The sequence below is a fragment of the Alnus glutinosa genome, chromosome 7, assembly GCF_958979055.1.
Source record: "Alnus glutinosa chromosome 7, dhAlnGlut1.1, whole genome shotgun sequence".
Classification (NCBI taxonomy): domain Eukaryota; kingdom Viridiplantae; phylum Streptophyta; class Magnoliopsida; order Fagales; family Betulaceae; genus Alnus; species Alnus glutinosa.
Genome location: NC_084892.1, coordinates 29,600,999 through 29,626,197, shown reverse-complemented (window position 1 = coordinate 29,626,197; position 25,199 = coordinate 29,600,999). Strand labels below are relative to the sequence as shown.

Sequence of the window (25,199 nt, the reverse complement as noted above, 5' to 3'; positions counted from 1 at the left end):
AACAAGTGAGTCCCATTGAGATCTCTCTGGTCCCTAATGCAGAGAAAGCAACATTTTGTAATTCAATAAACAAATTGTAGCTGCTTTCACAGTTTCGTAGCAAATGATGCTGCCGTATCATTTGTCAGCATTTTCCAATGGCGGCTATGTATGATTTTCTTCATACAATTGCAGTTTATATGAAAGTCATTTCCTTAATGATTGAACAGAAGAAAAGCCAATGACACAAAACCAAGCTACCTTTGTCTGTCTCATCAACCAAGAAAATCGTAGCACGTATCAGAAGATTTTATTGTTCGCAATTTTAATCAAAGGAAGAAGAGGCTGGAGAACCTTACCAAATTCAAACCTCTCTCGTTATCTAATTTGTCGGCAGCTCCGCAGCTAGCATGTGCACGCGGGCCATCATCATTTGTATGGGATAAATTTCACACAAAATAACGACAAATCCTATGCTACAAATCCTGCAACAGAAGGTTGGACAAGATGGGAACTAATTTATAGCTTTTCCTTTGGGGGAATAAGAGACAAGGGCTGCCGAGAGTATAACAATTTTTACAATAAATATCTTATAAACCGACATAACAGTCTACGTGACATTTATCATGTCAACCATTAAATAATTAAATTGACCATAGCCAATGCAACAGTATCACTTGAACTTCTACGCCAATTATTAAGGAGTTGTGATAAAAGCTATAGAATCCTAAACATTTTACTTATATACTCATTTTCATGCTTTCTCTGCCTTTGGAGCCAGAGCATTTCTGAGGTACTAAATTCCTATCATATCAATAGTGGGATTAACTCATAAAGTTATTAGAAGTTTTGACCCAGAATGTATTGCACAAGTTGCATGGATATAAACTATTCACGCACGTAGATTCACATAATGAATTTTCCAAATCTGAATATATTGTACTTGCATCAATCTGTGTGGGAATCTTGGGTTTATAAGAGTCAACAGGGTTAAAATCTTGAACTATTTTAGCACATAACCTTAACTCAAACCTAAATTAATGGCTTTAAACCTTTTTATGTTATAAGTAAAGCAAGTTCATTAGAAGCTAAGGAGTGCAACCTAAGTACACATGACGTCTACAAGAGAAGAATATCCAACAGATTAAGAACGATGAAAGAGATCACAAAAATCAACAAAGCTAGAGCTATTGGGAAGGGCATTCAATGGCTTCTAACCTAGCAATGTTAAATCAGTTGCTTGCTCTTATTATTACAGCCCGATCTGAAATTTGACTGCCTAACCAATCACACCACAGAGGTGTGAATATTCCAACAAAGTGTTCTAGATAACTAGGTTGGCAGTGGAACAAGGAGCAAGCAATTTCATCAATTTCTCTGTAATCCTGGAAATAAATAATATTATGGTTTCTGCTACAGTTGGTATGATGTAACATCTGAAATATGTTTCATGGAGCTTTCCACAATTATACATTAACACTCAGTTTCTCTAGTAAGCAACATCATTTGTAAATGATGGGGTTTTAAGCATCCCAAAAATGAAGCATTAGGTATAAAATGAGATATTAAAGACTGATGTTATAGATATTTGAGGCTTCTTGATCATATTTTGTAACTTCATGTATCGCGCTTGCCAAGTAACTCACATTGCTTGTAGTTACACCTGCAATGCTGTCAATGGTGTCATGGTGATGCACACAATTGCAGGTTGGAATAGCTTATGTCAGTATCATATCCATAAATAAACGTAGAACAAAATGGAACAAGAAAACACAATGTAAATCATAATTTTAAAAATAAATTTAATCATTTTACTAAAACAAGTATACCTTATTCGTCCATCTCGAGTCATATATATGTGGAATTCCCTCACTAGCCGATCAACCTGATCAGGGGTTAAGCCAGAGAAGCAAAACATCCCAACCTGCAGCATCGTACATAAGCAAAAGATCCCATGAAACCTTACTAATTAAACTCCAGTCACAAAACCACCAAATACTGGCCCAGAACACAACACACACACACACACACCCACTCACCCACCCAACCTGGTTAGATATGTGCTCCCAGTCGAGAGGAGAACCCAACTCCTCAAGACGTTCATGCAGAGTAGCCCGCATTAGTTGAATACGATTTGCCATGACCTTATAATGTCGGGTTAATATTAAAGGAATATTAGGATCTCCCTACTCCAAATGGAAGAGAAAAGAAAAGGAACCAGTGCGAAAGAGATAGGCAAGTATACATTACCTTCACCTCTTTGATCCAAAGTGCCTTGGTCTGTGGATCATTTAAGATCGTGGAGACCAGCAAAATACCATGAACAAGAGGATTGCTGTACATTGCCCTGGCAATCTTCTGCAGTTGGCTTTTAACTGCAACTGCTTGCTTCACATCAGCACATAGGACACTAAAATTTTTAAGTAGAGTGAGAAAAAGTGAAGAATGATCAAATCCATTCCAGAGGACAGATTCAGATGGTTGAGTTATTGACCTGATTAACATTATAACACATTGACCTTTGGGTAATACTGCTTCCACCTATAGACAATGAATAGATATGGGTATGGCAAAGGGCTCCATTGGTCAGTCTCATCCTATTTGTTTTCCAAACTTGTTACATGTACTGCCCATTGCCCATTGATCACATCTATAGTCATTCTCATATGTTTTTAGTCTAACTACTAACAAATCCAGACCTCATACTTTCCAGAACCCATGCTTATCTTACCTGAGACAACCAACTCGGTGTCCGTATAACCCCATGTTTTTGGAAAAGGATTGAGCACAGCCGATCAGATGTCCATCTTCAAGAAAAATACGAATTGCTTGGGCATCCATGTCAAGATCTCCACTTGCAAAACCTTGATAAGCCATGTCAAAGAAGGGAAAGTGATTCTTTACCTGAAAAATGATGGATGCAAGAGCTAAAGATAACTATGAAGAATTAGAGATACAGAAAAAAGCTGGTAAGCACTACATTTGAAAAATTACCTTAAATTGATATGAGATTTCCCTCCACTGTTCCTCAGTAGGGTCAACCCCAGTTGGGTTGTGAGCACACGGATGAAACAAGAAAAAAGAACCATCTGGGGCATTCTACACAAACCACCAGACGAAATAAACCAAAGACAGTTAATCATTTCTTTCATTCGACTGTTGTATGAGGTAATATACCGGCAGTCAATTGATAATGTAGGCAAAGCATTATCCATTGGCTTAAGATTCCTGAAGAGGATACTGCATGACTCCATGCTTTGACTCAAAACAACAATTGTACAATGCGTATGGATGAATATGGGCCTTTGGCGTGGTTCTACAGCATAAGAAGAAGTTAATATCCATTCTAATTGGCTATAATTTAAAAGACATGGTTTACATGGATAATTTTTTTTTTCCATCAACCACTTTTATTGAGAGCAGAGTCCTTTTAAGAAAATTTATATTCACACAGAAAAGCTCCTTAAGACGTGGCACATCATTGATTGAACAAATGTGCTTCTCTTGTTTGGGTGACATGAGGCCTTGAAATGTTGAAAGAACTTGATATCGACATCTCTTTTGAATCAATACAAACCATGACTAAGGTCCGTCTGAAATTACAATTTCAAAATAGTGATTCTAAAATGTGCAATTTGAAAAAGCGGTTTTTAAAAATAAAGTTAATTGTTTGGTAAAATCGCAATTTCGAGTTTAAAATCATACGTTTTTTAAAACACACCCCCTTGCCTACGATTTAAAAACGCAATTTTTTTTTCACGTTTTCAAATCACAATTTTTAAAAAAACACTCCCAAACAATATATTGTTTTGCGATTTGGTTTAGATCAGAAAAATTCCAATGCCAATCGCAATCTAACAAGTCCAAGTAGACTCTTATACCTTGACATCATCCATGAGAGCTGCGAAGTCTAAACCCTTTGTAATGGGATTGTAGTACCGGAAGCCTCTTTCTGGAACTTGGGCATCTCTCCATATATTGTGGTGGCTATGCCGTTGCACATGATTGAAAGTAATACCAAATACATCAGAGGAATTACGTAGACCACGAACAGTAAATCAGAAAATGCGGAAGGAATTAAAAGGGTAAAGAGCAAACTTACTTGGACCAAGTTGGATAAGGTAAATAAATTGGTGATCTAGGATAGAAACGCCTCTGAAGCTCAGCAAAGAGACGACACGCACCAGTACCAGAGAGGGCTTGAAGTCCAGCAACCCTCCCTTCTTTTACGACATGGGCATGTGTTCCATAAGCCAGTTTCACACTCTCCTCCACCAACTTTGAACCCACTGCAGTAGCATTTGACTCCCTAACCACAACCCAATGGCTCTTAAGAAAAAATCAGACTTTTTTAAAGTATCGATTAAAGGATTAAATTCATCATTTTCTATCTCTCTACACCCTTAGGATCGGTACTTCGGTAGTATTTAACTCCTGGTCCACAGGTGAACAACTTGAAATTTATCACTATTAGATAATACTGGGAAAGAAACGGAAACAAAAATTAACCTCAAACAAAGAACACCCAAAATCAAAACTCACTGGAACTCGCAAGCAGCAATCTTTGCCTCCGCATTTCGAACACATTGAAGAACAACTGGTTTCCCCTGATCGTCCCTGTAAGCTCCCTGAAATTAGAAATTAAAAAAATAGATCAAACAATATTAAAACAGAGAGAGAGACAGAGAATTTTCTAGCACCAAAGGCTCAATGAAGTGAAGGAAGAAGTGTACCACTCCAAGATTGATCTTGTTGGGGTTGGTGTCAGCAAGAAAAGCCTCGGTTACACCAGTGATGGGGTCCTTAGGAGCTGGGCTCACATGCTCCCACCATCCAAAGGCCCTGCTTGAGCTTGACATGCACCTCGTTGATCTACTAAATCTTCCTCCCATGAACCTCCACATGATGATGATCGATGATCCTTCACTGAAGCACTGTGACTGAGTGAATTCGACGAACCCAAGTTACTCGGTGTAGGTAAAAGAAGGGGTGGGTGGTGGTGACTTGGAGAGCTCCCCTTTTCCATTGTTTTTCCTGCTCGTCTTCCAGTGTTCCAGTGGGCTCCTTGGTTTTGCAGACTTCTGCTTTCCAAATCCCACAGCGCCGTTATACATTTTCCTATTCTAGGTAATCGTGGTGGCGACTTCTTCGGTGTTAAGGCGACAAGATTGTCTTTGAAATAAGTCGGCAGTAACAGTTTTTATGTCCACATTTTAATTTCGACGCAATTGCTTCTCTTTTTTTTTTTTCTTTTTTTTTTTAATTATTATTATTGTTATTTTTTTTTTTTAGCGTTTTAAAAATAGAATATCATTAGCTTTACAACCCTTTTTTTTTTTAAAAATAAATAAACTAATTGAACCCTTTTTTTTAAAAAAATAAATAAACTAATTAATGAGTGAAACAAGACATTACAGCAACATTTGAAAACAAAATAGGAAAATTACATATAATCAAAACAAAGATTAAAAAAGTTACTTTCTATTACCGTAATCCATAGAATAATTATGTTTTAGTGGAAATAGATGTTACGTCTGATTGCCCTAAAGAGATCACTATATGTCGTGGTAATGGATCTAATATCACCATAGGGGTGGATCGAATACCCATGGTTGCCACCTAAGTGCTCTTGCTGTGGGGGTTTTGGGCATGTGGCTCATTCCTGCTTTAAGAAGGAGAAAAAAGTTTGGATTCCTAAGATTTGGAAGCCAGACCTGGTGAGAAAGAGTACTGCTGGTCCTTCAAAATCAGTGCTGCTTGATGGGACTATCAGGAAACCTAATGGGGCTTCAATTTCCAAAGGCAAATCTAGGGGTATCAGATTGTCTAACTCTTTTGGTCCTATTGGGAACAATGTGGTGGCTGATAAGGAGGAGGAGGAGATCCCGAGTAGAGCTCCTATCACTTTCCTTGATGCATTTGAGAATGCCCTAACCACCAAGGATAAAGGGAAGGCTCAAATGGGAGAGAGCAGCAGGGTGGGGGGGGGGGGGGGACTGAGTTTTCTCCTTCTAAAGGGACATGAAGATCCTCATTTGGAATGTTAGGGGCTTGAATATGCCCCTAAAACATAAGGAGATTAGGAAGATGGTGAATAGGCTCGGGGTTTCTATTCTTTGTTTGGTGGAGACCCGGGTTAAACAATTTAATTTTGATAGAATTGTCTTTTCTATGCTTCCCGGTTGGGAAGTTATTCAAAACTACTCTGCTCACAGCTTGGGGAGGGTATGGATTTGTTGAGACCCGGGTGGATTTTCTATTAAGGCTATTGATGTACATGAGCAAGTTATTACTTGCCATGTCAATTCTGTTGATCTGGGAAGGCCTTGGATGTTTGGTGTATGGTGCCACTCAAGGGTTGGAAAGGAGATTTTTGTTGCAGGAACTTCAGTACATTAATTAAATCTTTAGTTAGCTGCCATCCGTGGCTCTTAGCTGGTGATTTTAATGTAGTGAGGACTGTTCAGGAAAAGTGGGGAGGTGCTGGAATTTCTTGCTATGAAAAGGATTTTGAAGACTGTATTCTCGGATTGGAGGTGGATGACCTTGCGTATACAGGATGTTTTCATACCTAGACTAACAATCAAATTGGTTCAGCATTTGTTTCCAGGAAGCTAGATAGGGTCATGTCTAATTTGGTGTGGTTGCAGCATTTTGGCAATACCTCTATTGAGTTTCTTGAGGGGGGGGTTCTCCGATCACTCACCAGCTTTGGTGACTGTGGCTAAGTTCATTAGTTATGGTCCCAAACCGTTTAAATTCTTCAATTTTTGGGTTGAGCGTGTTCATTTCATGGATTGGATTGGTGATAGTTGGAGACTCGAGGTGAATGGATATGCTATATTTAGACTTTATGCTAAACTGCAAGCTGCTAAGAGTATGTTGAAACAGAAAAATCTGGAGGTTTTTGGGGGGCTTGGTCATAAGGTGCTTCAAGCTAGACACAATTTGGCTAAAGCTCAAGCTGAATTTCTTGCTTCTAGAGGTAATGCAGAATGTCACTGTAGAGAGAAGGAATGTTTGCATCTTTTCATTTCTATTTCCAGTGCTGAGGAGAATTTTTTGAAACAAAAGTCCCGTAACAAATGGCTGAATTTAGGGGATGGGAATAATGCTTTCTTTCACAACTCGGTTAAGGTGAGGAACACCTCCAACCTTATCAAGATGTTGAAAGATGCTAATGGTAATTGTGTTCAACATGTGCAGCGTATTAAGAACCTAGCTCTTGACTTTTATCAGAAGCTTATTGGTAGTTCCTCCGATGTTTTTTCTTTTGCGAAGGCTAGAAGGGTTGCTGGTCTCATTAAGAGGAAGTTTTCTGCTAGTTGTATTGCTGGAATGAATGCTCCAGTGACTAGAGCTGAGATTACAGAGGTGATGTTTGCTATGAATAAGCATAAGGTACTAAGCTCGGATGGTTTTTCAGCTGGTTTCTTCCACAAGGCTTGGCCTATTGTTTGGGGAGATGTGTGTGATGCTGTCCTTGAGTTCTTTAACTCTAGCCTGCTTCTTAAGAAGGCTAATTCGACTATTCTTACGTTGGTCCCCAAGAAGAAGAGCCCCTCTTCTATGGGTGATTACCGTCCCATTTCCTGCTGCAATGTTGTGTATAAGTGTATCACGAAAATCATTGCTAACAGAATGACTCTGGGTCTTGGTGATGTCATTAGCGCACATCAAGGTGCTTTTATCCCTGGCCGAGGTATAGCAGAGAATATTTTACTGGCTAAGGAAGTGGCGAATGATTATCACAAGGAGAGAGGTAAGCCTTGTTGCACACTCAAAGTGGATTTGATGAAAGCTTATGACTCTTTGAGTTGGGAATACATTCTTTTTTGTTTACATTGTTTTGGTGCTCCTCCTTAATATATTTCTTGGATTCGGGAATGCATTACAAGTCCTAGTTTCTCTATAGCTCTCAATGGTTCATTGGTGGGCTATTTTCAATGGAAAAAGGACTTAGACAACGGAATCCATTGTCCCCTCATCTTTTTTGTCCTAGCTATGGAGGGGCTATCTCTTTTCCTAGAGGAGGTTGCTCATTCTCATCTTTTTGCTTTCCATGCTAAATGCAATTTGATCAATCTACATCATCTCTGCTCTGCGGTTGACTTACTGATTTTCTCTGAGGGTTCCATTGATTCTGTCCAAGCCATTCTTGCTGCTCTTAATGAATTTGAGGAGCTTTCGGGGCTGAAGGCTAATCCTTCTAAGAGTTCGGTTTTCCTGGCTGGTGTTCCTCCTCTTGTGAAGCAGGAAATTCTCCATGTTCTACAAATGCCATAGGGTGTTTTACTTGTGAGATATCTTGGTGTTCCTCTAATTACCAAGTGACTTTCTGCTGTAGATTGTGAGGCTTTAATCACCAAGATTTCTTCTCGTATTGATTCCTGGTTAGTGAGAAAGCTGTTGTTTGCTGGGAGACTTCAACTTCTGTCTTCGGTTCTTTTAAGTCTACAACTTTTCTGGGCTCGAGTTTTCATTCTTCTTAACAAAATCATTCGGCTTCTTGAACAGAAGTTTAATCGATTCCTTTGGTGTGGTAGTGATGTGAAGGCCAAGGCAAAAGTATCTTGTGATAAGATTTGTGTGCCTAAGAAGGAAGGAGGTTTAGGAATCAAGAACATTGAGGTTTGGAATCAAGTTTCAATTTTGAACCACATTTGGAACCTTTTCGCCAAAGCTGGTTCTCTCTCGGTGGCATGGGTTAATATTAATTGGTTAAAGGGTAGGAGTGTGGCAGATTCCTATCCCTAAGTCATGCTCTTGGAGCTTGAACAAGATCTTGAAATTGAGAGACATTGCTAAGAAGTTTATTCGGTTTAAGGTGGGTGATGGTAGTAAAATTTTTCTCTGGTTTGACCATTGGCACCCATTTGGATATTTGTTGGATACTTTTGGATATAGAGTAGTTTATGATTCAAGCCTTTCTTTGGAGTCTAAATTTTCTTCTATTATCCTTCATGGGGAGTGGTTCTAGCCTAGTGCTCGGTCCGATGCTTTGGTTGATATTCAAGTTTGGCTCTCGGAGATTGGCCTTGGAGGTACTGATACTCCTATTTGGGATTCTAGGAGAGGCACCTACTCTTGTTCATAGACTTGGGATAAGTTGAGAGCAAGGAGTCTAGAGGTAGTATGGTGGAAGCTTGTTTGGTTTTCCCAAGCTATCCCCAACCATTATTTTCTACTTTGGTTAGCCTGCCGTGATGCTATTGTTACTAAACATAAAATGTGTGGTTGGGGCTATATAGGGGCTGTCAATTGTCTATTTTGTCATGGCTGTATGGAGGATAGGGACCATCTCTTTTTTAGTTGCAGTTTTAGTCGGCAAGTTTGGAGAGCTGTCATGGCTGTTTGCTTGATAGAGAACCCTCCTATATGCTAGGATGAGGTTTTGTAATGGGGTCTTGTTGTGTTCCATGGTAAGACTATAAAAGCTTGCTTGGGGAGACTCTGTATTGGGGCTGTGGTGTATCATCTTTGGAGGCAAAGTAACGACATTCAGCATGGAAACACCCCTCGAACAGAGGAGGCTTTAGTTGCTCAAATTCTTTGGGAAGTGCGTGCTAAAGTGCTGGCCAGAGGCAATATCAAGGGCTTGTCTAAACATATGTCTCTTGTCTATCGTTGGAATTTACAATCCTTGTTATGATTGGCTGTTAGATGTTGCAATTGGGCTGGTTTATTTGGTCTTTTATGGGTGTTGCTGCTATATGTAGCAGTAGGTTGAGGTTGTAAATGGTTGTTGTTGCTTCACGCAGCAGTGGGTAACTTTCTGTTTGTGTTCCATTTTTCAGACAATTTACTGGAGGGTTGTATTTATTGAGTTTTGTTCTATAAAGCATTTGATTCATCCAAAAAAAATCCATTCCATCACCCCCACGGAGAATCCTGAAGATAGAAGAAGCAAACGGGAATGCTGCAAACGATGCTAGTTGTAGCAGCCTATGGTGAAAGTTGTGAGTATAATAGAAGGCATTTAAAGGATTTTTAGTTTTAGGCCAACTGTAAAAAGGGCTGAAATAACTACGAGATACCTATACAGTGAGTAATTCTATAAATCCTTTGTGTCAGGGTAAAAAAGTTGCTACCATAGATTGTGAGATAAAAAATAGCAATTCCAGTGTATTTTGAAGTCAAGATCTAAGTTTGGAAGAAACAAAAAAATAAATGTTGAAAGAGCATTTCCTTGGGTTTTTGGGTCGCATGATCTCTTCTCAAGAACAAATTGTAATTAAAAATAGTATGCCAAGAGGACCATGGCCCAGATTTCCATTAATAAATTCAAAAGAGAATCCATCTTTTTTAAAGAGTGGATAATGGATCCATTTTATGGTCCAAATTAAATTTTACAAATAAAATGGTGTTTATATTTCCACATAGTGTATATATTGCCACGCCATTTAAAATTTCAAATAACATGACATCTTATAAATTGTTCAATGTAACAAAATAAAATCTTAAAAGTAAAATAAATCATTTTCGTTTCACCTATTTCTTTTGAGTTCAAAGGAAGACCCTAATTGATCATTGGTGAACCATTTAAGAAAGCTTATTAAGCAAATTAAGGAAGGGTTAGAGTAGGCAGGAAATCACTTAAGACCTATGAGTTTAGATATAACCCATGGGTCACTCCGTGAGATTAGAGATTTAAAAGTTTGGGGTAATTACCTTTTCCCCCCATCAATTACCAGCCATTGTCAACATGCCCCCATGAACTGACACCTCGACCAAAAGAGAGCATCCAACTACCATCGTTACCCACTTTGCCCCCATCTGTCAGTCTAATTCACACAAAGACCAAAATGCCCTCTACAGTAATTAATAAAAAAATATTAAAATTAATATTTAAAAAAAAAAAAACTAAAAAAGGGCGCCACCCTTAGATTAATTTTTGTTTTTGTTTTTATTTTTAAAACAAAAAAATATATTAATTTTAATATTTTTTTTATTAATTACTGTAGAGGGCATTTTGGTCTTTAAACAAAAACTAACGCCCAAAAATGGAATATTCCATTCAAGTTAACGGAATCTTCTGACGGATGGGGGCAAAGTGGGTAACGATGGTAGTTGGATGCTCTCTTTTGGTCGAGGTGTCAGTTCATGGGGGTATGTTAACAATGGCTGGTAGTTGATGGGGGGAAAAGGTAATTACCCCTAAAAGTTCAATTAAGGCCTAAGTAGTTCTTTCTTAATGATTTTCTTATTAGTGACTAAAAAATGACGATATTTATGGAGACAGTAAATACAATATATATATATATATATATGTTATTGAGATACACATAATCACATCATGTGGTCATGTTTGATAAAGACTTTGTTTACAAATAAACAACGTACTTAAAATATAAAATACTTTTCAAAATACAAAAATTATTTTGGTCTTTAATCGTGATACATCGAGTATATTTTCAAACAAAACAATTAACAAAGGTATAAATATAGGTCATGCAATTCAACTTATTGGTTCACTTTGCTACAGCTCAGGCGGATTTCTCCTTGATAACCCGTCAATGGTTTTATATTGCCCATTTTCACCATGGACTTGGCAAAATCCTGCCAAAAAGCAATGGGATATGAGCTATACTTGTTCACTAACGGATCTGTTAAGCCTCCACTGAACAGTGCCTGATCTGAGTGGAGAAGCCCCTTCTGCTGAACCAAGTTATTGAAGTATGCTGTATCAAAATATGCTGGTGTTGGGTCGAAGGATGCGAGGTTTGAGTCTCCATCATTGGGGTTTTTTGGACATGTGGATTTAAGCTTTTCTGCAAATGCTCCGTCGATGTTTGTCTCCTTGTAAATGCGGTCCCTGAAGGTAAGGCACCGTGCAAACCCTAGGGTGTGGCCACCGGAGAGCACGACAAGGTCTGTCTCATCGAGGCCTTGCTTTTTGAAGTTGTCAATCAATTCGGGGAGGTTCATGTTCGACAGCGGGAGGTCGGCGTTGGCTATAGTCCTGCTGGCTGTGGTTGAGTCTCTCCTCCCTAGTTGCACCTCCCATGCTGGCCCTCCAAGCTGCAGATGCAATATTCACACGTTCACATTTATAGTCAAATTGATCATAATATTCCAACTTAATTATTATTACTTTTCAAACTATTTACTCCATGTTATATGAGTATGTCTTATTTTTGCGAGAAAATGAATTTTTGCTTTTGTGATAGCTCAAAAAGAATTAAGAGTAATGTAATTATTTAGTAGACTATATTAACATTAATAACCAAAAGGGTTAATGATGCAAGAGTACGAACCGCAACAACAGAGTCACGAGCAGCGACAGCCAATATATCTGCACATGAGACCACCGGACCTCCACAGGCTTTGTCGACCTCGGACTTGATATTGTCCACCACCTCAAATCCTCGGATGGAATTGTTATTGGCAACTGCAGTTTTCTCGCTGTCAATGGTGGGTGTAGAATCAAGAAGAACTGAACCATCACAACCCTGCAACATTTATATACATCATAAAAGGATAAGGTTTTTGAAATATTATGGAAATTGAAGAGCATACAACTATAGTTAGTTCAAGATTAGACGAGAAGAAGGGAAACATAGTAGTTCGTACGTTAACAAAGCAATCGTGGAAATGGAGACGCAGTAAAGAACCGCCCATGCGTCGCTCCTTGTATATTGCCGTCCGGACAGCACTTTGGATAGTCGACAAAGCGTGTGGACAAGAATTGTCGTAGAAATTGGGAGAAAGCTGTGAGAAAGCTGTGGTTGCAAGAGCCAACAAGACAAAGGCACGGACACAGAAAAGACTACCTGAAGCCATATCTAATAGCTCTAGTAATTAAGCTTTGAATCTGTCGTGACTATGTATTGATCCTAGGCTTTGGGTACCTTTGGCTTGCTTGGTCTTGGTATTTATAGGAAGAAATAGACTTAAAGTCTAGTTATTTTCTTGGATTTGGTCAAGAAAGTTAGGAAGCTTCATGTATTAGCTCAACTGCCCAGGTCTTATTTTATTTTTATTTTTATTTTTATTTTTATTTTTATTTTTTGACATGTTGACACGAGGGGGAAGGGGGAAGGGAAATTCGAACTAATGACATCCGCTTCATAAGGCGTGGTACCCAGTCGATTGATCTATCTCTTGGAGGCAACTGCCCAAGTCATTTAAATATACTAAAATGTGATTAGAAAAAGTATTATATGAAAACTTCTTAATTTCAACTGGAATTAATTGTATTGAATAGGTTAAAATATTAATTAATTAAACAATTAAATGTATCATTTTGTATGAGTTTTGACATAAGTTATGATTTAACTAAAAGCTTATATATGGCATGTTTGGGTGAGATGTTGTTTTCAAATACTTTTCATATACTGTGTTTTAGAATTTCAAATTCTACTCAAATTTTATCTAATTTTTTCTAATTTTGTCTTAAGTTTTATAAACCATCAAAACATAATTTCAAAAAACAAATTCTCTCGGAATTTACAATTTTTCAAAAAATCGCACATCCAAACAAATCATAAGTTTTAAGTCGATAAAAAATGATAAATCTAATAATTTAATCATTATATTGTCCAACATATTATCAAACCATTAATACCGGACAGGGATATATACTAACTATTTTGACAAGTCGATGAGACAGCTAGGGCTTACAATTTATTTCAAAAAGAATAAATCAACAGGGTATTTATTGATAATTAGGATCTCTATAATTTAAAAAAAATTTGAAATTACCAAATTATATGGATTCAAGCCGTTTTTTACATCAAATAACGTAAAAAATGTTACATATTAAATATATGACATGTTATCGAGACAAAAAAAAATAAAATAAAAATTCAAAAGGCTTTTTTTTTTTTTTTTTTTTTTTTTTTTTTTTTTTTTTTTTAACTTTTGAAGAGACGCTTTTTATTTACTAAATTAAAAGACAGTTTTTTGCTCAAAACTTTTATACGACATAAAGTGTAAGAATCTGATAAAAATATATTCAATTCTTATCGTTAACATATCTCGTTTTTAATATGTATAATTTTTCGTGCCGTTCGAAGTATATGAAACGACCTAAATTCACATAATTTGAGAATCTCAATTTTTTTTTGAAATTGTAGGGGATCTCATATATCTTGGGCTGAAACCATTGGGTTCGGTCATAAATGTCATTAGACCATGTCCAAGAAACTAGTAGCTTATGCATGCAGTACTTGGACCTAGTCAATTATGACTGCAAAGACTGAGTAATTCCATATTATGCATACACATAAATGTTCGATCGGATTATAAATAATTCCTGCTCCTATCAACAAAATAATTAGTGCTATACATTAATATTTCCTAGAGTCTACCTCAACCAAATGCGACACATGCAGTTTATACGTATATAATGGAAATAAATAATATTATGGTTTCTGCTACAGTTGGTATGATGTAACATCTGATATATGTTTCATGGAGCTTTCCAAGCACATTTCTACGTTAACACTCAGTTTCTCTAGTAAGCGACATCATTTGTAAATGATGGGGTTTTAAGCATCCCAAAATGAAGCATTAGGTATAAAATGAGATATTAAAGACTGATGTGGAAAGCATTAGGTATGGATGAATATGTGCCTTTGGCGTGGTTCTACAGCATAAGAAGAAGTTAATATCCATTCTAATTGGCTATAATTTAAAAGACTTGGTCTGCATGGATAATTTTTTTTTTTCCGTCAGCCACTTTTATTGAGAGCAGAGTCCTTTTAAGAAAATTTATATTTACACAGAAAAGCTCCTTAAGACGTGGCACATCATTGATTGAACAAATGTGCTTATCTTGTTTGGGTGACATGAGGCCTTAAAATGTTGAAAGAACTTGACATCGACATCTCTTTTGAATCAATACAACTCATGACTAAGGTCCGTTTGAAACAACAATCTCAAAATAGTGATTCTAAAATGTGCAATTTGAAAAAGCGATTTTAAAAAATAAAGTTAATTGTTTGGTAAAATCGGAATTTTGAGTTTAAAATCATACGTTTTTTAAAACGCACCTCATTGTCAACGATTCTCAAATCACAAATTTTTTGAAAACACTTCCAAACAGTGTGTTTTTTTTTTTTTTTTTTGTGATTTAGTTTAAAATCGCACTTTTGATAAGAAAAATTGCAATGCCAATCGCAATCTAACAAGCCCAGGTAGGCTCTTATACCTTGACATCATCCATGAGAGCTGCGAAGTCTAAACCCTTTGTAATGGGATTGTAGTACCGGAAGCCTCTTTCTGGAACTTGGGCATCTCTCCATATATTGTGGTGGCTATGCCATTGCACATGATTGAAAGTAATACCATATACAATAGAGGGGAATTATGTAGACCACGAACAGTAAATCAGTAAATGCGGAAGGAATTAAAAGGGTAAAGAGCAAACTTACTTGGACCAAGTTGGATAAGGTAAATAAATTGGTGATCCAGGATAGAAACGCCTCTGAAGCTCAGCAAAGAGACGACACGCACAGTACCAGAGAGGGCTTGAAGTCCAGCAACCCTCCCTTCTTTTACGACATGGGCATGTGTTCCATAAGCCAGTTTCACACTCTCCTCCACCAACTTTGAAGCCACTGCAGTAGCATTTGACTCCCTAACCACCACCAAATGGCTCTTAAGAAAAAATCAGACTTTTTTAAAGTATCGATTAAAGGATTAAATTCATCATTTTCTATCTCTCTACACTCCTAGGATCGGTAGTATATAACAGCTGGTCCACAGGTGAACAACTTGAAATTTATCACTATTAGACAATACTGGGAAAGAAACGAAAACAAAAATTAACCTCAAACAAAGAACACCCAAAATCAAAACTCACGGGAACTCGCAAGCAGCAATCTTTGCCTCCGCATTTCGAACACATTGAAGAACAACTGGTTTCCCCTGATCGTCCCTGTAAGCTCCCTGAAATTAGAAATTAAAAAAATGGATCAAACAATATTAAAACAGAGAGAGAGAGAATTTTCTAGCACCAAAGGCACAATGAAGTGAAGGAAGAAGTGTACCACTCCAAGATTGATCTTGTTGGGGTTGGTGTCAGCAAGAAAAGCCTCGGTTACACCAGTGATGGGGTCCTTAGGAGCTGGGCTCACATGCTCCCACCATCCAAAGGCCCTGCTTGAGCTTGACATGCACCTTGTTGATCTACTAAATCTTCCTCCCATGAACCTCCACATGATGATGATCGATGATCCTTCACTGAAGCCCTGTGACTGAGTGAATTCGAAGAACCCAAGTTAATTACTCGGTGCAGGTAAAAGAAGGGGTGGGTGGTGGTGACTTGGAGAGCTCCCCTTTTCCATTGTTTTTCCTGCTCGTCTTCCAGTGTTCCAGTGGGCTCCTTGGTTTTGCAGACTTCTGCTTTCCAAATCCCACAGCGCCGTTATACATTTTCCTATTCGAGCTAATCGTGGTGGCGACTTCTTCGGTGTTAAGGCGACAAGATAGTCTTTGAAATAAGTAGGCAGTAATAGTTTTTATGTCCACATTTTCGACGCAATTGCTTTTTCTTTTTCTTTTTTTTCTTTTTTTGGTTTAGCGTTTTGAAAATAGAGTATCATTAGCTTTAGATTTTTTATTTTTTAATTTTTTTTAATGAGTGAAACAAGACATTACAGCAACATTTGAAAACAAAATAGGAAAATTGCATATAATCCAAAGAAAGATTAAAAATGTTACTCTCTATTACGGTAACCATTCCACCGCGCCAAGGAAAATCCTGAAGATAGAAAGAAAGTAATGGGGAACGCTGTAAACGATGCTGCTAGTTGTAGCGGCTCATAGTAAAAGTTGCAAGTATAATAGAAGGCATTGTATCGTTCCTTCTAGTTTCTCATAATATTGAATATAGAAAAGGGATAGAAAATGGATGAAGAATAAAAATGGAATGGATAAAATGCAGAAGATATATTGATTGAATCAAAAGAACATAGGTATGAGCAATTCGAGAAGCTCAGTTTTCTCCCAAGTCACCAAGAACTCAAAACAAGCTAAAACTCTTAATACAGATTACAAATTCCAAAGGCTATTTAAAGCCCACAGATGAGATAACAAACTAACTACTTCAGCCCAACTAACAAACTCAATCCCAATCAGTTAAAAAATCAAGCCCAAAAGGCCTAACCTAATATCCCTTACAGGCATTCAAAGGATTTTTGGTTTTAGGTCAGTTGTAAAAAGGGCTGAAAAAATTAAGAAAAATCTATACAGTAAGTAATTTTAGAAGTCTCTCGTATCTCAGGGTAAAAGAGTTGCCATCACAGATTGTGAGACAAAAAATAGCAATTCCAGTGTATTTTGAGGTCAAGATTTAAACCTGGAAGAAACAAAAAATAAATGTTGAAAGAGCATATATTTCCTTGTGTTTTTCGGTCGCATAATCTCTTTCCAAGAACAAATTGTAATTAAAAATGGATCTGGCTTCTATGTGGTAGTGCAAACTACCGCATAGATGCTATTACTCTAAATCAACAAAAGGAAGAAATATCCCTGTCGCCATTTCCAATAATTTCGTTATGTTCTTCTTCTTCTTATTTTTCGGGAAAATGACGACGGTGATAGTGCAAGACCAGAATTTGGAGAATGATGACTTGGTTCCTTTGGATCTTCAACCGCCACCAGATTCTCGCCGGGAAACGCTTCAACTCCACCAAACGCCTCCCTCCATCTTTGGTAAGTTTCTCATTTGGCTCTTTTAAAACATTTTTATGTCCTCTGTTTGCTTGCCGATATATTTTTTTTTTTTTAAAAGAAAGAAAGAAAGGAAATTGACTTATGTAAAATTTTCAGGCGGTGGATTCGACGCCGGAGTCAGAGAAGAGTATAGATTCTCCAGAGGTATCGGGAGAATTGGAGAAACAACAAGAAGCGAGATCGGCACCATCGCCGAAGAGACTGAAGCAGTCTCCGCTACCAGAGGGCCGAACTCCGACGTCGGAGACTGCTACTCTGGCGGATACTCCGACCAAGTCACCGCTTCCCTTCCATAAAAATAATATGCCAAGAGGACCATAGCCTAGATTTCCATTAATCAAATTTAGAAGACAATCCAGCTTTTTTAAAGAGTGGATAATGTATCCATTTTATGGTCCAAATCAAATTTTATAGATAAAATAATGGCGTTTATATTTTCACATGGTGTATATATAATTCCAATGCCATTTAAAATTTCAAATAACATGACATCTTATAAATTGTTCAATGCAACAAAATAAGATTATAACAGTAAAATGAATCACCTTCGTTTCACCTATTTCTTTGGGGTTCAAAGGAAAACCCTAATTGATCACATGTGAACCATTTAAGAAAGCTTACTAAGCAAATTAAGGGCGGGCTAGAGCAGGCAGGAAACCACTTAAGACCTATGAGTTTAGATATAACCCATGGGTCACTCCGTGAGATTAGAGATTTAAATATTCAATTAAAGCCTACGTAGTTCTTTCTTAATGATTTTCTTATTAGTGACTAAAAAATGGCGATATTTATGGAGACAGTAAATACAATATATATATATATATATATATATATATATATATATATATATATATATATATATATATATATATATATATATATATATATATATATATATATATATATATATATATATATATATGTTATTGAGATACATATAATCACATCATGTGGCCATGTTTGATAAAGACTTTTACAAATAAACAACGTACTTCAAATAGAAAATACTTTTCAAAATACAAAAATTATTTTGGTCTTTAATCGTGTTACATCGAGTACTTTTTCAAACAAAACAATTAACAAATGTATAAATATAGGTCATGCAATTCAACTTATTGGTTCACTTTGCTACAGCTCAAGCGGATTTCTCCTTGATACCCCGTCAATGGTTTTATATTGCCCATTTTCACCATGGACTTGGCAAAATCCTGCCAAAAAGCAATGGGATATGAGCTATACTTGTTCACTAACGGATCTGTGCAGCCTCCACTGAACAGTGCCTGATCCGAGTGGAGAAGCCCCTTCTGCTGAACCAAGTTATTGAAGTATGCTGTGTCAAAATATGCCGGTGTTGGGTCCAAGGAAGCAAGGTTTGAGTCTCCATCATTGGTTTTTTTTGGACACGTGGATTTAAGCTTTTCTGCAAATGCTCCGTCGATGTTTGTCTCCTTGTAAATGCGGTCCCTGAAGGTAAGGCACCGTGCACACCCTAGGGTGTGGCCACCGGAGAGCACGACAAGGTCTGTCTCATCGAGGCCTTGCTTTTTGAAGTTGTCAATCAATTCGGGGAGGTTCATGTTCGACAGCGGGAGGTCGGCGTTGGCTATAGTCCTGCTGGCTGTGGTTGAGTCTCTCCTCCCTAGTTGCACCTCCCATGCTGGCCCTCCAAGCTGCAGATGCAATATTCACACGTTCACATTTATAGTCAAATTGATCATAATATTCCAACTTAATTATTATTACTTTTCAAACTATTTACTCCATGTTATATGAGTATGTCTTATTTTTGCGAGAAAATGAATTTTTGCTTTTGTGATAGCTCAAAAAGAATTAAGAGTAATGTAATTATTTAGTAGACTATATTAACATTAATAACCAAAAGGGTTAATGATGCAAGAGTACGAACCGCAACAACAGAGTCACGAGCAGCGACAGCCAATATATCTGCACATGAGACCACCGGACCTCCACAGGCTTTGTCGACCTCGGACTTGATATTGTCCACCACCTCAAATCCTCGGATGGAATTGTTATTGGCAACTGCAGTTTTCTCGCTGTCAATGGTGGGTGTAGAATCAAGAAGAACTGAACCATCACAACCCTGCAACATTTATATACATCATAAAAGGATAAGGTTTTTGAAATATTATGGAAATTGAAGAGCATACAACTATAGTTAGTTCAAGATTAGACGAGAAGAAGGGAAACATAGTAGTTCGTACGTTAACAAAGCAATCGTGGAAATGGAGACGCAGTAAAGAACCGCCCATGCGTCGCTCCTTGTATATTGCCGTCCGGACAGCACTTTGGATAGTCGACAAAGCGTGTGGACAAGAATTGTCGTAGAAATTGGGAGAAAGCTGTGAGAAAGCTGTGGTTGTAAGAGCCAACAAGACAAAGGCACGGACACCGAAAAGACTACCTGAAGCCATATCTAATAGCTCTAGTAATTAAGCTTTGAATCTGTCGTGACTATGTATTGATCCTAGGCTTTGGGTACCTTTGGCTTGCTTGGTCTTGGTATTTATAGGAAGAAATAGACTTAAAGGCTAGTTATTTTCTTGGATTTGGTCAAGAGAGCTAGGAAGCTTCATGTATTAGCTCAACTACCCAGGTATTTTTTTTTTTTTTTTTTTTTTTTTTTTTTTTTTTTGTGACATGTTGACATGAGGGGGAAGGAGGAAGGGGAATTCGAACTAATGACCTCCGCTTCATGAGGCGTGGTACCCAGCCGATTGATCTATCTCTTGGAGGCAACTGCCCAAGTCATTTAAATATACTAAAATGTGATTAGAAAAAGTATTATATGAAAACTTCTTAATTTCAATTGGAATTAATTGTATTGAATAGGTTAAAATATTAATTAATTAAACAATTAAATGTATCATTTTATACGAGTTTTGACATAAGTTATGATTTAACTAAAAGCTTATATATGGCATGTTTGGGTGAGATGTTTTTTTCAAATACTTTTCATATACTGTGTTTTAGAATTTCAAATTCTACTCAAATTTTATCTAACTTTTTCTAATTTTGTCTTAAGTTTTATAAACCATCAAAACATAATTTCAAAAAATAAATTCTCTCGGAATTTACAATTTTTCAAAAAATCGCACATCCAAACAAATCATAAGTTTTAAGTCGATAAAAAAATGATAAATCTAATAATTTAATCATTATATTGTCCAACATTTTATCAAACCATTAATACCGGACAGGGATATATACTAACTATTTTGACAAGTCGATGAGACAGCTAGGGCTTACAATTTATTTCAAAAAGAATAAATCAACAGGGTATTTATTGATTAGGATCTCTATAATTTAAAAAAAATTTGAAATTACCAAATTATATGGATTCAAGCCATTTTTTACATCAAATAACGTAAAAAATGTTACATATTAAATATATGACATGTTATCGAGACAAAAAAAATAAAATAAAAATTCAAAAAACTTTTTTTTTTTTTTTCACTTTTGAAGAGACGCTTTTTATTTACTAAATTAAAAGACAGTTTTTTGCTTAAAACTTTTATACGACATAAAGTGTAAGAATCTGATAAAAATATATTCAGTTCTTATCGTTAACATATCTCGTTTTTAATATGTATCATTTTTCGTGCCGTTCGAAGTATATGAAACGACCTAAATTCACATAATTTGAGAATCTCAATTTTTTTTTGAAATTGTAGGGGATCTCATATATCTTGGGCTGAAACCATTGGGTTCGGTCATAAATGTCATTAGACCATGTCCAAGAAACTAGTAGCTTATGCACGCGGTACTTGGACCTAGTCAATTGTGACTGCAAAGACTGAGTAATTCCATATTATGCATACACATAAATGTTCGATCGGATTATAAATAATTCCTGATCCTATCAACAAAATAATTAGTGCTGTACATTAATATTTCCTAGAGTCTACCTCAACCAAACGCGACACATGCAGTTTATACGTATATAATGGAAATAAATAATATTATGGTTTCTGCTACAGTTGGTATGATGTAACATCTGATATATGTTTCATGGAGCTTTCCATGCACATTTCTACGTTAACACTCAGTTTCTCTAGTAAGCGACATCATTTGTAAATGATGGGGTTTTAAGCATCCCAAAATGAAGCATTAGGTATATAATGAGATATTAAAGACTGATGTGGAATTGTGGAAAGCATTAGGTATGGATGAATATGTGCCTTTGGCGTGGTTCTACAGCATAAGAAGAAGTTAATATCCATTCTAATTGGCTATAATTTAAAAGACTTGGTCTGCATGGATAATTTTTTTTTTCCGTCAGCCACTTTTATTGAGAGCAGAGTCCTTTTAGGAAAATTTATATTTACACAGAAAAGCTCCTTAAGACGTGGCACATCATTGATTGAACAAATGTGCTTATCTTGTTTGGATGACATGAGGCCTTGAAATGTTGAAAGAACTTGACATCGACATCTCTTTTGAATCAATACAACCCATTACTAAGGTCCGTTTGAAACTACAATCTCAAAATAGTAATTTTAAAATGTGCAATTTGAAAAAGCGATTTTAAAAAATAGAGTTAATTGTTTGGTAAAATCGGAATTTTGAGTTTAAAATCATACGTTTTTTAAAACGCACCTCATTGCCAACGATTTAAAAACACAAATTTTTTCGTGTTCTCAAATCACAAATTTTTTAAAAACACTTCCAAACAGTGTTTTTTTTTTTTTTTTTTTTGTAATTTAGTTTGAAATCACACTTTTGATCAGAAAAATTGCAATGCCGATCGCAATCAGAGGGGAATTATGTAGACCACGAACAGTAAATCGGTAAATGCGGAAGGAATTAAAAGGCTAAAGAGCAAACTTACTTGAACCATGTTGGGTAAGGTAAATAAATTGGTGATCCAGGATAGAAACGCCTCTGAAGCTCAGCAAAGAGACGACACGCACAGTACCAGAGAGGGCTTGAAGTCCAGCAACCCTCCCTTCTTTTACGACATGGGCATGTGTTCCATAAGCCAGTTTCACACTCTCCTCCACCAACTTTGAAGCCACTGCAGTAGCATTTGACTCCCTAACCACCACCAAATGGCTCTTAAGAAAAAATCAGACGTTTTTAAAGTATCGATTAAAGGATTAAATTCATCATTTTCTATCTCTCTACACTCTTAGGATCGGTAGTGTATAACAGCTGGTCCACAGGTGAACAACTTGAAATTTATCACTATTAGACAATACTGGGAAAGAAACGAAAACAAAAATTAACCTCAAACAAAGAACACCCAAAATCAAAACTCACGGGAACTCGCAAGCAGCAATCTTTGCCTCCGCATTTCGAACACATTGAAGAACAACTGGTTTCCCCTGATCGTCCCAGTAAGCTCCCTGAAATTAGAAATTAAAAAAATGGATCAAACAATATTAAAACAGAGAGAGAGAGAATTTTCTAGCACCAAAGGCACAATGAAGTGAAGGAAGAAGTGTACCACTCCAAGATTGATCTTGTTGGGGTTGGTGTCAGCAAGAAAAGCCTCGGTTACACCAGTGATGGGGTCCTTAGGAGCTGGGCTCACATGCTCCCACCATCCAACGGCCCTGCTTGAGCTTGACATGCACCTTGTTGATCTACTAAATCTTCCTCCCATGAACCTCCACATGATGATGATCGATGATCCTTCACTGAAGCCCTGTGACTGAGTGAATTCGAAGAACCCAAGTTAATTACTCGGTGCAGGTAAAAGAAGGGGTGGGTGGTGGTGACTTGGAGAGCTCCCCTTTTCCATTGTTTTTCCTGCTCGTCTTCCAGTGTTCCAGTGGGCTCCTTGGTTTTGCAGACTTCTGCTTTCCAAATCCCACAGCGCCGTTATACATTTTCCTATTCGAGCTAATCGTGGTGGCGACTTCTTCGGTGTTAAGGCGACAAGATAGTCTTTGAAATAAGTAGGCAGTAATAGTTTTTATGTCCACATTTTCGACGCAATTGCTTTTTCTTTTTCTTTTTTTTTTTTCTTTTTTTTGGTTTAGCGTTTTGAAAATAGAGTATCATTAGCTTTAGATTTTTAATTTTTTAATTTTTTTTAATGAGTGAAACAAGACATTACAGCAACATTTGAAAACAAAATAGGAAAATTGCATATAATCAAAACAAAGATTAAAAATGTTACTATCTATTACGGTAACCATTCCACCGCCCCAAGGAAAATCCTGAAGATAGAAAGAAGTAATGGGGAACGCTGTAAACGATGCTGCTAGTCGTAGCGGCTCATAGTAAAAGTTGCAAGTATAATAGAAGGCATTGTAACGTTCTTTCTAGTTTCTCATAATATTGAATATAGAAAAGGGATAGAAAATGGATGAAGAATAAAAATGGAATGGATAAAATGCAGAAGATATATTGATTGAATCAAAAGAACATAGGTATGAGCAATTCGAGAAGCTCAGTTTTCTCCCAAGTCACCAAGAACTCAAAACAAGCTAAAACTCTCAATACAGATTACAAATTCCAAAGGCTATTTAAAGCCCATAGATGAGATAACAAACTAACTACTTCAGCCCAACTAACAAACTCAATCCCAATCAGTTAAACAATCAAGCCCAAAAGGCCTAACCTAATATCCCTTACAGGCATTCAAAGGATTTTTGGTTTTAGGTCAGTTGTAAAAAGGGCTGAAAAAATTAAGAAAAATCTATACAGTAAGTAATTTTAGAAGTCTCTCGTATCTCAGGGTAAAAGAGTTGCCATCACAGATTGTGAGACAAAAAATAGCAATTCCAGTGTATTTTGAGGTCAAGATTTAAACCTGGAAGAAACAAAAAATAAATGTTGAAAGAGCATATATTTCCTTGTGTTTTTCGGTCGCATAATCTCTTTCCAAGAACAAATTGTAATTAAAAATGGATCTGGCTTTTATGTGGTAGTGTAAACTACCGCATAGATGCTATTACTCTAATTCAACAAAAGGAAGAAATATCCCTGTCGCCATTTCCAATAATTTCGTTATGTTCTTCTTCTTCTTATTTTTCGGGAAAATGACGACGGTGATAGTGCAAGACCAGAATTTGGAGAATGATGACTGGGTTCCTTTGGATCTTCAACCGCCACCAGATTCTCGCCGGGAAACGCTTCTACTCCACCAAACGCCTCCCTCCATCTTTGGTAAGTTTCTCATTTGGCTCTTTTAAAACATTTTTATGTCCTCTGTTTGGTTGCCGATAATTTTTTTTTATTATTATTAAAAAAAAGAAAGAAAGGAAATTGACTTATGTAAAATTTTCAGGTGGTGGATTCGACGCCGGAGTCAGAGAAGAGTATGAATTTTCAGGAGGTATCAGGAGAATTGGAGAAACAACAAGAAGCGAGATCGGCACCATCGCCGAAGAGACTGAAGCAATCTCCGCTACCAGAGGGCCGAACTCCGACGTCGGAGACTGCTACTCAGGCGGATACTCCAACCAAGTCACCGCTTCCCTTCCATAAAAATAATATGCCAAGAGGACCATGGCCTAAATTTCCATTAATCAAATTTAGAAGAGAATCCAGCTTTTTTAAAGAGTGGA

At 37.0% G+C, this 25,199-nt stretch overlaps 5 protein-coding genes across 8 annotated transcripts; all 5 read right to left on the bottom strand.

Annotated features, from left to right (window-relative positions):
- Positions 1-1,371: 1,371 nt before the first annotated feature.
- On the bottom strand, positions 1,372-5,133 carry LOC133874113 (aspartate aminotransferase, mitochondrial-like). 4 transcript variants are annotated; one of them, XM_062311945.1, is made up of 10 exons: positions 4,713-5,133; positions 4,522-4,607; positions 4,082-4,288; positions 3,861-3,966; positions 2,974-3,078; positions 2,711-2,883; positions 2,230-2,389; positions 2,019-2,123; positions 1,809-1,903; positions 1,372-1,650 (listed from the first exon to the last, which is right to left on the bottom strand). In XM_062311945.1, exons 1-10 carry the CDS (start codon positions 4,881-4,883, stop codon positions 1,545-1,547), a joined length of 1,314 nt encoding a protein of 437 aa, XP_062167929.1. In that variant the 5' UTR covers positions 4,884-5,133; the 3' UTR covers positions 1,372-1,544. The 4 variants fall into 4 exon arrangements, with proteins under 4 accessions (XP_062167929.1, XP_062167930.1, XP_062167932.1 ...); XM_062311946.1 differs by having other exon boundaries at positions 2,028-2,123; XM_062311948.1 differs by having other exon boundaries at positions 4,082-4,308; positions 4,713-4,852.
- A 6,273-nt stretch (positions 5,134-11,406) lies between these two features.
- On the bottom strand, positions 11,407-12,809 carry LOC133873698 (peroxidase 2-like). Its single transcript, XM_062311441.1, has 3 exons — positions 12,553-12,809; positions 12,237-12,431; positions 11,407-12,000 (listed from the first exon to the last, which is right to left on the bottom strand). The coding sequence occupies exons 1-3, from the start codon at positions 12,760-12,762 to the stop codon at positions 11,443-11,445; spliced, it is 963 nt and encodes a 320-aa protein (XP_062167425.1). The 5' UTR covers positions 12,763-12,809; the 3' UTR covers positions 11,407-11,442.
- A 2,295-nt stretch (positions 12,810-15,104) lies between these two features.
- LOC133872226 (aspartate aminotransferase, mitochondrial-like) lies at positions 15,105-16,376 on the bottom strand. The gene is made up of 4 exons (XM_062309673.1): positions 15,975-16,376; positions 15,788-15,873; positions 15,357-15,562; positions 15,105-15,239 (listed from the first exon to the last, which is right to left on the bottom strand). The coding sequence occupies exons 1-4, from the start codon at positions 16,143-16,145 to the stop codon at positions 15,163-15,165; spliced, it is 540 nt and encodes a 179-aa protein (XP_062165657.1). The 5' UTR covers positions 16,146-16,376; the 3' UTR covers positions 15,105-15,162.
- A 2,293-nt stretch (positions 16,377-18,669) lies between these two features.
- Positions 18,670-20,108, bottom strand: LOC133873539 (peroxidase 2-like). Its single transcript, XM_062311255.1, has 3 exons — positions 19,884-20,108; positions 19,568-19,762; positions 18,670-19,331 (listed from the first exon to the last, which is right to left on the bottom strand). The coding sequence occupies exons 1-3, from the start codon at positions 20,091-20,093 to the stop codon at positions 18,774-18,776; spliced, it is 963 nt and encodes a 320-aa protein (XP_062167239.1). The 5' UTR covers positions 20,094-20,108; the 3' UTR covers positions 18,670-18,773.
- Positions 20,109-22,493: 2,385 nt separating this feature from the next.
- LOC133873452 (aspartate aminotransferase, mitochondrial-like) lies at positions 22,494-23,520 on the bottom strand. The gene is made up of 3 exons (XM_062311152.1): positions 23,129-23,520; positions 22,942-23,027; positions 22,494-22,716 (listed from the first exon to the last, which is right to left on the bottom strand). Exons 1-3 carry the CDS (start codon positions 23,297-23,299, stop codon positions 22,494-22,496), a joined length of 480 nt encoding a protein of 159 aa, XP_062167136.1. The 5' UTR covers positions 23,300-23,520.
- Positions 23,521-25,199: the final 1,679 nt, after the last annotated feature.

What these genes read in the sequence shown, in the direction of transcription:
- LOC133873539 (XM_062311255.1), bottom strand. Translation starts at nt 20,093, where the DNA reads ATGGCTTCAGGTAGTCTTTTCGGTGTCCGTGCCTTTGTCTTGTTGGCT. An exon ending in TCCACGATTGCTTTGTTAAC is followed by an intron (nt 19,763 to 19,883) that starts GTACGAACTACT and finishes TAAATGTTGCAG; the next exon opens with GGTTGTGATGGTTCAGTTCT. An exon ending in CTCGTGACTCTGTTGTTGCG is followed by an intron (nt 19,332 to 19,567) that starts GTTCGTACTCTT and finishes TTGCATCTGCAG; the next exon opens with CTTGGAGGGCCAGCATGGGA.
- LOC133873698 (XM_062311441.1), bottom strand. Translation starts at nt 12,762, where the DNA reads ATGGCTTCAGGTAGTCTTTTCTGTGTCCGTGCCTTTGTCTTGTTGGCT. An exon ending in TCCACGATTGCTTTGTTAAC is followed by an intron (nt 12,432 to 12,552) that starts GTACGAACTACT and finishes TAAATGTTGCAG; the next exon opens with GGTTGTGATGGTTCAGTTCT. An exon ending in CTCGTGACTCTGTTGTTGCG is followed by an intron (nt 12,001 to 12,236) that starts GTTCGTACTCTT and finishes TTGCATCTGCAG; the next exon opens with CTTGGAGGGCCAGCATGGGA.
- LOC133873452 (XM_062311152.1), bottom strand. Translation starts at nt 23,299, where the DNA reads ATGTGGAGGTTCATGGGAGGAAGATTTAGTAGATCAACAAGGTGCATG. An exon ending in ACAAGATCAATCTTGGAGTG is followed by an intron (nt 23,028 to 23,128) that starts GTACACTTCTTC and finishes TTCTAATTTCAG; the next exon opens with GGAGCTTACTGGGACGATCA. An exon ending in ATTGCTGCTTGCGAGTTCCC is followed by an intron (nt 22,717 to 22,941) that starts GTGAGTTTTGAT and finishes GGTGGTGGTTAG; the next exon opens with GGAGTCAAATGCTACTGCAG.
- LOC133872226 (XM_062309673.1), bottom strand. Translation starts at nt 16,145, where the DNA reads ATGTGGAGGTTCATGGGAGGAAGATTTAGTAGATCAACAAGGTGCATG. An exon ending in ATTGCTGCTTGCGAGTTCCC is followed by an intron (nt 15,563 to 15,787) that starts GTGAGTTTTGAT and finishes GGTGGTGGTTAG; the next exon opens with GGAGTCAAATGCTACTGCAG. An exon ending in CCTTATCCAACTTGGTCCAA is followed by an intron (nt 15,240 to 15,356) that starts GTAAGTTTGCTC and finishes GCAATGGCATAG; the next exon opens with CCACCACAATATATGGAGAG.
- LOC133874113 (XM_062311945.1), bottom strand. Translation starts at nt 4,883, where the DNA reads ATGTGGAGGTTCATGGGAGGAAGATTTAGTAGATCAACGAGGTGCATG. An exon ending in AAATCTCATATCAATTTAAG is followed by an intron (nt 2,884 to 2,973) that starts GTAATTTTTCAA and finishes ATCATTTTTCAG; the next exon opens with GTAAAGAATCACTTTCCCTT. An exon ending in TTTGGATCAAAGAGGTGAAG is followed by an intron (nt 2,124 to 2,229) that starts GTAATGTATACT and finishes CGACATTATAAG; the next exon opens with GTCATGGCAAATCGTATTCA.